At 37.0% G+C, this 12,456-nt stretch overlaps 1 protein-coding gene across 1 annotated transcript in view; it reads left to right on the forward strand.

The window, feature by feature from the left end:
• The window catches only part of Cntnap2 (contactin associated protein like 2), a 2,102,194-nt gene that overhangs the window by 1,111,706 nt on the left and 978,032 nt on the right, over positions 1–12,456 (forward strand). Inside the window, exon 10 of the mRNA XM_029535530.1 lies at positions 11,451–11,622. Coding sequence (XP_029391390.1) covers positions 11,451–11,622 — 172 coding nt within the window. The remainder of the gene's footprint in view (positions 1–11,450; positions 11,623–12,456) is intronic.

A 12,456-nucleotide genomic window follows, 5' to 3' on the forward strand; every position in this document is an offset into this window, starting at 1 on the left:
TTTTCAATTGTACAGTATCCATTTGGTTGTTGATCAAAGCTAAGTAGTAACTTCATTTTTAACATTATCCCATACTTTATACTTGAGTCTAGCTTATCGTAGTTGTATTTAAAACACTTTCTGAATACTTTGCAGCACTAAAATATGTCTGATATATCTGGGGGACAAATATTTCTTGTTCATTATACAGATAGACCCCCTCTCTTTACATTCTGATAAGCACATGACCTGGGACTTCAGTGAGTGCACCTGAATGCCAAGCTAGTCTTCCTATCTTAGCTTCTCAGCTACCACTGGAGGGATTTTCTAGATAGAAATGGCATGGCTGACAGAGCTGGGGCTCTTTACCTCCCAGCATGGACAGAGTACCACATATCCTATTGAAAAAGAGTTCAATTTTAAAGTCCATCTCATCTCATAACATATATCACTTTTGTTCTACTGTGTAGTTAAAGATGCTGAATAGGACCAGTATAAGCAGGAGACCAACTACTTTTTTTTGTTTTTTGTTTTTAAACTTATTTTATTAGATATTTTTTCATTTACATTTCAAATGCTATCCCAAATGTCTCCTATACCCTCCCCACACCCTACACCCCTGCCCACCCACTCCCACTTCTTGTCCCTGGCATTCCCCTGTATGGGGCATATAAAGTTTGCAAGACCAAGGGGCCTCTCTTCCCAACGATGCCTGACTAGGCCATCTTCTGCTCTGGGGGTACTGGTTAGTTCATATTGTTGTTTCACCTATAGGGTTGCAGACCCCTTCAGTTCCTTGTGTAATTTCTCTAGCTCCTCCACTGGGGTTTCTGTGTTCTATCCTATAGATGACTGTGCGTATCTACTTCTATATTTGCCAGGCATTGGCATAGTTGTAGTTTGGGATTTCTGATCTAAATATCTCGTTTTTTGCTTCAGGAATCCTGAAATGCCAGAGTTAATCCAGAGAGAATTTACACTCCACTTCCCATGGTAATAGCCCGAAACCACTTGCTTTCTATAGTAACTTCTTGATTTGAGTGCCACACCCTCCAGTTAGTGCAAATTTGAAAGCCATAATTTAGTTCAGCAACTCCATATTTTATGCATTCTTAAAGAGTAACTTTTCTTCTTCTTTCAATAGGCCATTCAAAGAGACAAATTTTCTTGTCAGCTCTCTTTGCTGACTGGGACGAGGGTCTCTGGTATCTACTGCACTACTATTTCAGCAGCTTTGGCTTTAATGGGATGCAGATATTGAGGTGTTCCTTATCTTCCCACAGGCATGTATGCTGGTGTCTATTGTGCTTTCCCTTTAAAATCCAAACTGCATTACAAAGATGAGGAGATGGTTCTAAATAGTACTGGCTCATGATCATCTAACACCCTCAATTTCCCATTCTCCCCCAGATACATACTTTAAAGGATACATGCTATTTTTACTGAGATCTCTGGGTGTTTGCAACGGGGAAATTTTCTAGATTTTCACATTACCTTATCATGGGAAATAGACTTCTTCACATTATGTTTGTCTCTTTCCCAATTATTCCTAAAGCAATAGTATTGAATGTTAAATATCTTTCAAATAAATTATCTCCTATTAAAAAGCTTGTGTTAATACACTTGAGATATAATTGACCCTTAAAATTTATTTGCATTTAGAAAAGCCATTAGTAAAAATAGCCTGGAATAGTGTAACAGTTTGTGTGTGTGTGTGTATGTGTGTGTGTGTGTGTGTGTGTGTGTGTGTGTGTGTGTGTGTGTGTGTGTGTGTGAGAGAGAGAGAGAGAGAGAGAATGTACATATATATATATATATAATATATATATAGTCAATTCAACCATCATATATATATATATATACATATATATATATATATATATATATATATATATATGTATATATATATAATCAATTTAGAGGCACTCTTGTGGCCTGCTATCATCAAATTCTACAGTCCAAAGTAATTAACAAACTATGTGAGCTCATAAGAAAAAAATCAATGAGGCAATATTATTTTATGATCTGATTTTGTGAATGTATCTGTATATGTATTGGAGACACTACCAATCTCTAAGGAATTAAAGCTTACAGGTTTTACATTTCTTCTTCTTTAAAAGAGTAAACTATTATAATACCTATGTGAAAATATCAAAATACTTGTATCTCTTTTGTCTTCACTCCCTATTTTTATGGCCTATTTTAAAAACAACATTTAAAAGTACATCAGAAATTCTGTTACACAGATTTCTAACTATCCCTGTTTGACAAAATACTAGTCAATTTTTAAATTTCCTTTTATTTTCCTTCATTCTTATAATTTGTTTTTATTTGCTGAAAAAACACCTCAAACTTCTCTATTTCTTTGCATAATAAGACAATTTTAATGTAAATATAATTTCTATCTTATGTGCATTGTTAGAGAATAGGAAAGAAGATCCACAATAATTTTATTAAATAAAATATTACCTTAATAGCACTGTAAAGTTAAGATTAAAACCCTGTATATTATAATAAAATACCAAAGCTACTATATTTAAAGATATTTTAGTGAAGCATATGCTTAAATTATGATGACATCTTTAGTTATCCCATTATATTAATTTTAATTAAAGCAATTAATCTAGCATGTGTTATTTGGAATTTTAAGTGTTCCCCTTCTCAAATATATGGCCTCATAATCTGTAGATCTTTACAGACTTATTTTTGTGTCAAAATATCAGATCACCAGTAAATATCTGATCGGTTTCTTGAATATTGTGAACATGTGCTCTGACATGAATAATCTCTTCAGAAGAGGGAAATATGCTCAGTAGAGACCCTTTTGGACCAATACGAGAAATGGGCTGAAGGTTGGGCCAAGATGAGTGTAGGGCTGTTTAAAAGGAGGGAGGTACCTAATATGTTCCTGGCATATTAATAAAAATGAGGCTAGAAGCTGAGCTGATTGGTATTCATGGTTTACTAACGAATAAATGGAAGTCCAGGCTTTGGGGAAAGTCTGCTGTTAGGGGTGGAAGCAGAATTCCAGGAAGGGCAGGGAGATGTGTGTGGTGCTTTGAACACAGAAACAAGAAGTCACAGAAATTTAGGTGCAGTTAGTTCTGAGCTAAAACTGATGCATTTGAGCCAAAGGTTTGTCAGGACACTGGTCAGGAAAGAAAGAGTCTATCAGGAAAACAGATGCGGTTCAAGGCCAGCTGCATTTACCTTATCAGCACACTCACACTCACAGACTCACGCACACTCACACACTATGAGAGACCAAACTGGCAGGACTAGAAAAGCAGCGGGGAAACCTCGTCAGCAAAGCCAAAGGGAAGTACCTGGAAGAGAGCCTTGCACTTTAACACTGCCAGGCTATTTACCCAGTCAGCAGAAACAGTTTGGCTTTTAGCTATATCAATTTGTTCTCTTGTGTCTGAGGTTTTCTTCATGAATGTGGTTGTCACATTCATGAGGATAAAAATATTCAATCATTAGGTGCTTAATAAATACTAAATTGATAGAACTTGCCTAAACCATTTGAAAATGAGAAAGGAAGATGAAGTAAGGTATAGTTATATCCCCTTGATAAATGCAGCTGCTGTAAACTTGAACATTTATTTTACAGATACATTTGCATTTATTTTTCACAACTCATGATGATGGCAATTACAATTTGTCTGTTTTCCAGATTTAAATCATAATAAAAGCACATAGCATTTAATCTACTTACAAAGAACCAAAACCTGATCGCTGCAAAATTCTTGGATTTGTATCTTAAAATTTTCCATTATAAAGAGATTATAAATATTAATATAATATAAAATAAGTAATTCATTGTTATTTTAATTTTCTCAAGCCTTATTTTTTAATGATGTTTCTTAAATGCTTTAACCTCCCCTGTAGCCCACCACTCACCAGAGGTAGAAGGCAAGAAAGAATAGGGGGGAGGAGTGGAAGAAGACCTGTTCAGAAAGGTTCTTTGGAGCAACTACCATCCGTGTTTTATAGAAATTGGAAGTTTAGTTCACAGCTCAGCAGGGACAACTCATATACTCACAAACACTTCACTGATGCACCAGCAGTCCAGTTCAGTAGAGTTGGGATAGCAAGCATGAATCAGCAGCTCAGCAGTGATGGCACCAAGAGAGCCAGGCCTTAGCCTTGGGTTAAGTCAGCAGGAGGGACCAGGAAAAACACCAGAAGTCCTCAGCCTGTGCTTCTCTCAGAGAAGTGAAGATCAGCAAAGACAAGAGACCAACAAACATTGCACAGCTAGCTCTATAAGCAAGCTCACCACAGCCCATCAATGTCCATCGAGTTCTATTATACCCTCCAAACATCACTTGTCCTCCGCCAGTCTTGCCTCAGCATGTGTCTTACTTTATGTTAGCTGTCAGCACTCTGCCAATCAGCCCCAAGTCCTTGGGAAAGGCAGTAAACTGTAGCACATCAAGGAATCATCATGTGTCCTTTCATACACTTGCTTTAGCAGAACATCCTTTCACCTGTGTCTGCTTCAGCTAAATGTTCATTCACGTGTTTGCCCCAGCAAAACACTATCCAACTGACTTTCCAAAGAACTCTTAAGTTTCCACTTCAGTTAATACTAAACATGGAAAAGACAACAAAGTGATTTTTTCTATTCCTTCATCAAAATTAACTGATAAAAATTACTTTCAAGTAAATTACCTTCTAACTTCTGACTCCCATTAAAGCTTAAATTCCTAACCCTTTTAGACAAATTTAAATGCAAAGAAATGTCGGAAGCTAAAAATATTAGGAAACATGCAATCAGATGGATTGGATCACCATGATCCTGATTTAAAAAAAAACAAAACAAAACAAACAAATAATGGTAATCCAACTAGTAAGTATAAAGAAATTACCTTTCAGATAATTGGTCTCAAAACATGTCATCTGTGTTGAGAAAGCAGGGCATGTGAAATATTCATCTGCTAATCAAAGACATGTCAAGCAAGGTTTATAAGAAGGACTGAATTTGGACTTCCAGGAGCAAAAATCTACCACTAGCTTTAGGAAGAAAAATCTCATTTTAAATCCGTGAAAATTGAATACAGATTAAGGTGGAAAAATTTAATCTAAAACAGGTTCTCAGATGACACAAATATTTAGTATCAGTTTCTGTTTCTAAAATAACTTAAAATTTATTTTTAAAAATTAGGAAGAGCTCAAAGGCCACAAGAATAACAAGACCCCACATGTGGGTCCTCCAGTTGTCTAATAATGTCCTTTATAACAAAGGACCAGGTCAAGAGCACCTTCTTCTCCTCACCCTTCTACTTTTCTGGTCCCTGCAAAGCAAAACTAGATCCTCAAATGACTGTCAGAGCATGTCATCCCTGAGCATCTCAAGTTACCCTCTCTAGATAGGAACTTGATTGCTTTGGTCTGGTATTACAAAGAAATGCAAATACGTTTTTCCAGAAACACTGAAGTCTGTGTTTGTTCTCCTAGTTTGCACCCTGTCTGGCGACCTACAGTGTTCATCGGTCCTAGCAGTATTTTAATGCCTTTGATAGTTTGGTGACAAATAAGTTTTACAGGTTTTTTTTTTCCCCTGTAAACTGATGAGTCTTGCTTTGTCAATGACACCTTTTAAAAGCCAGCATCTCACTATATAGCTCTGGCTGACTTAGAACTTGCAAAATTGACGAGCCTGGCCTTGAACTCAAGAGATACATGTCCCTGTCTCCAGAATGATGGCACCGAGATTAAAGGTGTACAGCAACATGTCCAGCTTCAATGGCTGCTCTAGAGAGACCTTTGGGTCTGTGGTTCCCAATTCAGATTTTATTGCAGCCTCTACTGACATCTACTGCCTAACTCATTACTAATATGAGAGTTGTCAAAGGATGACTTTCAAACTCCAATATCCCTCTTACATTGTGAGTTACCAGGAGGCTATAAAGAGAGGTTTCTCTGCTCTTTTCCACATTGATTTATTATTCACTTTACACAGTCATTTATGCATAGATTTGGATTTTACTTAATATTTCCCATCATTTTTATCGATTAATAAAATTTGTATTCTGAAATTGTGAAAATTGTACTCCAACCACCTGGAACTTGCTTCATGTCATTCTGAAACAGTTCTGCCATTCTTTCTCTATTCCTACAATGTCACTAGTTTTAAATATAGCATACAATATTCTAGACTCAATATATGTTTGTCCTGTCCAAGCTTCATCATCTGTCATTTCTTTATGGGATCCTCTTTTTGATGAACCACATCTGGTATGTAGGACTATGCATTCTTTCTCAGACTGTTCCCCCCCCCCCAGATGATAGGAACCAACTATGTTTTGACCAAATCCACTTCTATTTAAACTGACTTGTATATCTAGCTATGAATATTAAAAAAAAAAACCACAAATTCACACTCATGAATTAAATTCCTGCCCAATTTCACAGAGTTCATTCAGTGTTTCTCATATTCTAAATTTACACCCCTGTCTGTACTATTGAGACCTAGCTCATCCTATCTTCCATGTATTAATGTATTGGTGCAATTAACCTATACCACACCCACTCTCCCAACCAACACAGGTAGTGTCTTCCGTCCTCCCTTTACTTGTAAACAGCCACTCACTCCCATCCTGGGGCTCTTTGTCTGCTGCTGCTGCTGAATACATTTTTGACTGTTTTACTCTGAAAGCTTGAATTGGTAAACACTTGATTCATTCTTCCAGGCTTTCACCGGAAAATAAATGTTTCTTTGTAGTGCTTCTCCAGCCTCTCTAAGCTCTCTAACATCCTTTAACTTTAAAACATGTAATAGCAAAGCAGTGTTCTTTGGCTATTTATATTCCAAACCTTAGTGTCTACTGTCTTTTTTCCCCCTTACCCTGTTCAATCAGATTAACCATATAACTTGCAACTGTTTAGATTGCCATTGTAATGTCAAAACAAATGTAAGCATGTTTTTCACTGAAGTATTTCTGAATTGAATTTTCAAAGCCTTGAACATATACTGAATGACTTTATCAGTGTGAAGAATAAAATGAATGGACTTCAAGTCAGATAAGGTATTGTTATCTTCTAAATATAGAGCAGAAGTATGAACTTAAGAGTAAAGTACCAACCAGTTTTAGTATGGGCATGGGGATCATGAAGGAGGAGAGTGCTTTCCCAGGTGAGCTCAAGACTGACAATGTTCCAGATCCGTGTGGTCATTATAACACATTGTTAGCTTGGAGAACTCAAGAATGTTTTCATTCAATTCAGTAATAATAACCCATATGTAAATATTCTGCAGTGTTCTATTGTTCCCACTCCTGTTGGAGCTGGTTCAGAGTGGGAGTAGAGTATTCTAGGGGCAATCAATAATATAACTATAATGTGATAATTGATAGCCATCTTGAAGATGGAATTAAGGTTTTGTCCTTCCTTCCATGATTATTCATTTCTCTTACATGCATAAAGTTCACCTCTCTTCTGAAATCCAAAGTTATGTTTCATTAGATTATCTGTGAGTAAGCTTCTAAGCCTTGCTTATCTCAAGCCAGACCAAAATCATTGGTCGATATTATCTTAGAAATCAGGTTGGGAACTTGTTGGTAATTCCCAAACCTACTGATGTCCCATAACTCTTTGATCTTCATTTGTTTGTTCTGCAACACTGAGTTATTTCCTTCTACTCTTCCTCTTTCTCTTCTTAACAGGTAGTCCATGTTTTCAGTTTCTGTTCTTTTTCCCCTCATAGAGTACGGTCTAAAAGGTTTTTAGCATTTATGCTCTTTGACTATTTTAGTACATACTGGTCAAAGCTAATGACATTACTGTTAAATATCAGTGTTCTTAAAAACAAAATCAATTATATCCCTGATAATGTTTTTCATCCTTTTCCAATGAAAAAGAATACCAGATCACCACAGTTAGAAGAAGTGGGGGTAAGAAGATAAGGAGTTCAAGGCTATATTTCTAAAATACAAAGAGTTCTAGCATAGTGCTTCAGTGGATAAATGAGCCTGCTGCTAAGCTTGGCAGTCTGAGCTTGGTTCCCAGAACTCCTATAGGAGAAGGAAAGAGAGAATAGGATATAGCTCAGTGGTTAAGAGCACAGATTGCTTTTCCACAGGTCCTGGGTTCAATTCCAAGCAATCACATGGTGGCTCACAACTGTCTATAATGTGATCCGATGCCCTCTACTGGTGTTTCTGAAGAGAGTGACAGTGTACTCACATTAAATAAACAAACAAACAAACAAATAAATACATAGTAGAAGGAAAGAACTGACTTCACAAATGGACCTTGGACCTCAATATACACAACATGGTGTGTAATAGCATACAAACACACACACACACACATACACTCACATACACATACACTCACACACATAGAGAGAGAGAAATGAAAATTTTAAAAGCAATGACATAAAGGATAATTAATAAATGCTTCAAGATGGTCATTCAATAGAAAGCCCATCTATAGCTTCATAAAGATAAGCACACCTGAGCTCCTAACCTACTGAGCAAAATACCTCTAAGCACATTAGAAATGCTCTTGTTTAGGGTCTGGAAGTGCATGGGGTAACTACTGAGTGAGTCTTTTCTTTCATGGATTGTTTCCTAGCCCATTATATCTGAGGCCTTGCCAAAGATTTCACCATCATATGTCCTTGTCTTCATTAGATGACATTTCCTAGTATGTGATCATTGTTTTGGAAGCAATTTCCTCATTCTTGCATTGCTCACTGTCTGAGTAAAATGGAATTAAGACAAATTTTACTGTGAGATGCATCAAACCCTGGCTTCTTTACAGCTAAGAGTTGGCTTTAGCTTGTGTTAGTCAATTTTCACCGCTAGGATAAGGTACCTAAACTGAACAACTTGAAGGAAAAAAAGCCATATTTCACTCATTGCTTCAAAGGCTTCTGTCAATAGTAGCCTGACAGCTCACTTAGAATTCTGCTAAGACCAGCTTGTCTTCCACTTCTATCTGCTCCTCTCCATAGTCTGTGAGAGGGTACTATTCACACTCAGGTTGGGCCGTCCTCTCTCTCTGGAAAAGTCCTCCCAGAAACAGCAATGTGCTGCTCACATGAATTCGTTTGACAGGCAGATTGAAGTGAGTTAGCAATTCATAACATAGCACTCTTGGTATTATGCTGGAATACCCTTGACTAGCTTATTAAGTATGTCTTCTCATTTCTGTGCTACCATGGACACTGTGTTGGATAATCTTGTGTCATCTTGAACACAAGCTAAACTCTGAAAGAAAGGAACCTCAATTAAGAAAAGGTTTCCTTTAGATAGGGCTTATAGGGAAACCTGTAGAACATTTTCTTAATCAGTGATTGATGAGGGAGGGCCAAACCCATTATGGGTGGTACCATCCCTGAGATGGTGGTGCTAGGTTCTATAAGAAAGCAAACTAAGCAAGCCATGTGGAGCAAGCTAGTAAGCAGCACTCCTCCACAGCTTCTGCATCAACTCCTGCTTCCAGCTTCCTGCCCTTTCCGAGTTCCTGCCCTGACTTCCTTAGACAATGGACAATAATTTGGCAGTGTAAGCCAATTAAGCTCTTTCTTCTCCAAGTTACTTTGATCATCATGTATCATCTGGTAGCCCTAACCATGACAGACAGCAATGGTGATCAACTTTTCCCTACAGCATAGTAAGGATCTCATGTGATTTCATTTCCAGGACCATTTTTATTTCTTTCCTTTATGTTGTTGCAAACTGTCTTCCCAAGATACATCAGGCTTCTGGCCAGCAATTCTTTGCATGATTTTTATGCTAACTTACACTTCCCTTTGGGAGTTTTATTGTAATTTGTTTCCTGCAAGAGGTTATTTATTCATCCTATTGCTAGGTACCAATAACATAGTCTTCCCTCACCACCATCCATGCCACACAACATATTTGTAGTCATGGAAACCTTTTCCCATCTCTCATAGGCCTCCCAACACTGCCTCTTGGCCAAAATGAGCACTTTCATATACCAGATAAGAAATGGTCCGTCAAAGTCACAAACTTACACCATTTGAGTTCTGTTGTCTATAAAAGCTATCATCCAAACTCAGCTCCAAAGATGCTACAGAAGAATCTGAATGCTTATATACAAGGGCCAATGGGATCTTTCTTAAAAGCGTTAAAGATAATGCTACAAAAAGTACTACTTTTCAATGATTATGTAGTGACTATTCCTATAATTATCTTCCCCTAGAATAGATCTCATGTAGGAGCATGAAAAACGTTGAGGGTTTCAGACGCCAAATGTATCAACACCAAACAGAACAATGTTGTGAGTGGATGCTGAAGTCTTGTTTTGGGAACTTAATCACACCCAGTTGAAAGCGATGAGCATTTATGCAGCTGTTCTGCCTCACAAGAGTTTTCACTCTCATAAAGACAGCTACTCATTTCAAAATTCATCCAAGCTATTGTGGATGTTTAGACTCCTAAGTAGTCACACAGTCTGAACCCAATGATATCCTTACTAAGAGCAGTCACAAAAGTTACAGCTGTGTGTTTTCTGTCCTGCTAAGTTTAGCCATTAAAATCCACTCAATTTTATCATGATTAAACAAGTGGAAATCACATTGTATGTATACAACTATTCTTAGTAGACAACTTACTGAAAAGTCAGCATTTTTGTAAAGGGACTAAGTCAATGACAAGGAAAATGCATAGCTCAGAAACACATGCTCACATACATATGCAGGCATACTCATGCACTCACACAAGTGCAGGCACAGACACACAGACACACAAACCATATAACAATATTAAAACAGAACATGTCATTTTAAAGCCAAGCCCCCCCCCTCTGTGTGTGTGTGTGTGTGTGTGTGTGTGTGTGTGTGTGTGTGTGCTATATTGGTAGAAATTAATGTATACCTCTAAGTTGAAACATTAAAGAAAATTTAAATGATGGTTCTTAGAATTTACATATTGATACTTGCTAAGGAAGTGAGAGAATAGCTTTTTATTGTAGTGAACTATTACTGTAATCAATCAAATTAGGACATTTTAAAGAATTACTTAATAACCAACTTCTGTTTTTTCAATATTCTCTTTAATTTATTTAATGGCATTTTTATGTATTGATTTTCTTTGCCAATCATGTGGTATTGCAAAGAATAAATTTGTAAATAATTTAAGACTAATGAGTACAGTATAAATTTGCCAGTAGACAGAATTGGATTGAAGGACATTCAGGGCCATACCTACTCCAACAAGGCCACACTTCCTTATCCTTCCCAAATAGTTCCACCAACTTCGGAAATAAGCACTCAAATATATGAACCTATGGGACCATTCTCAATTAACTTCTTCTCTCAAACCTAACTCTTACCTAAAATAATCTCATATTCTCAAGCACGCCTCTACTACATCAGCAAAAATCAAAGAAATGCCAATATTAGTCAAATGGCCGTGTCCAGTCAGATGCATGGGAAGCCTTTAATAAAGTCTGTCAGATGTCCATGTAACCTTCCTGTTCCTTCTGTTTTGTAGGATTTCTGAACCACATGAGCAATGCCAGCTACTCTGCCCTTCAGCCATCATTCCAGGGATGTATGCAGCTCATTCAGGTAGATGACCAGCTTGTGAATTTATACGAAGTAGCACAGAGGAAGCCAGGAAGCTTTGCAAATGTCACCATTGATATGTGCGCCATCATAGACAGGTAAGTCACCTATTCATCATACATTAAGTACTCCAGACTTCACACATCTATGTTCCTGATGCTTGATAAGGAAAGACATAAAAGAAAAAGATAAATACAAATGCAAAAACTGGACTTATGGATGTCTGCTGTTTGGGATGCCTATATTAGCTAGTATACTTGTGATATCAAAAACAACATTTGTGTGTATGTGTGTGTTTGGAGTATATTTTTGTGTATATATTCATGTATGTATATACAGTGTGTATATATATATATATATATATATATATATATATATATATATATATATATGCAGGTATTGTGCAGACAGTACTGCAAGGAGCCAGTTGACAATGGTAGTAACCCTCAGCTGTCAGCTTTTTTTTCCATGCTTCTAAGCAGAAGATTTCCTTTTTCCTCAGCCTCAATATTTGTCCCTTCTGAAAACCATTTTGTGCCAGATATCATCACAAGAGACTCATGGCAAATGAGGGTTGACTGACACAGGCTACTTAGAAAAATTCCGCTTGTAAAATATGTACATAGAAATATTCTAAAGTTATGTTTATTGGGTTTTGCAAATATAGGAAGAAACTTTATTTCTTTTCCTGCTTGACAGCTTCAGACATTTATATAACTTTTCGTTGTTTTCTCCCTGACTCCCTCCCTCTTCCCACTTCCCGCCCCACTGGTACTCTCCTGTGCAAGCCCCCCTCCTACTCTCGTGCCTTCTTTCGCATGTGAATTCACACAAACTAAAAAAGGAAAAATGCTTCTGTGAAATATGATAGTATCACATGTAATTCCTAAATCCTAAACACTCTACTTCTAAAGTTTGCTTTGCATTAGAGC

Source organism: Mus pahari, chromosome 2 (assembly GCF_900095145.1).
Source record: "Mus pahari chromosome 2, PAHARI_EIJ_v1.1, whole genome shotgun sequence".
NCBI lineage: Eukaryota > Metazoa > Chordata > Mammalia > Rodentia > Muridae > Mus > Mus pahari.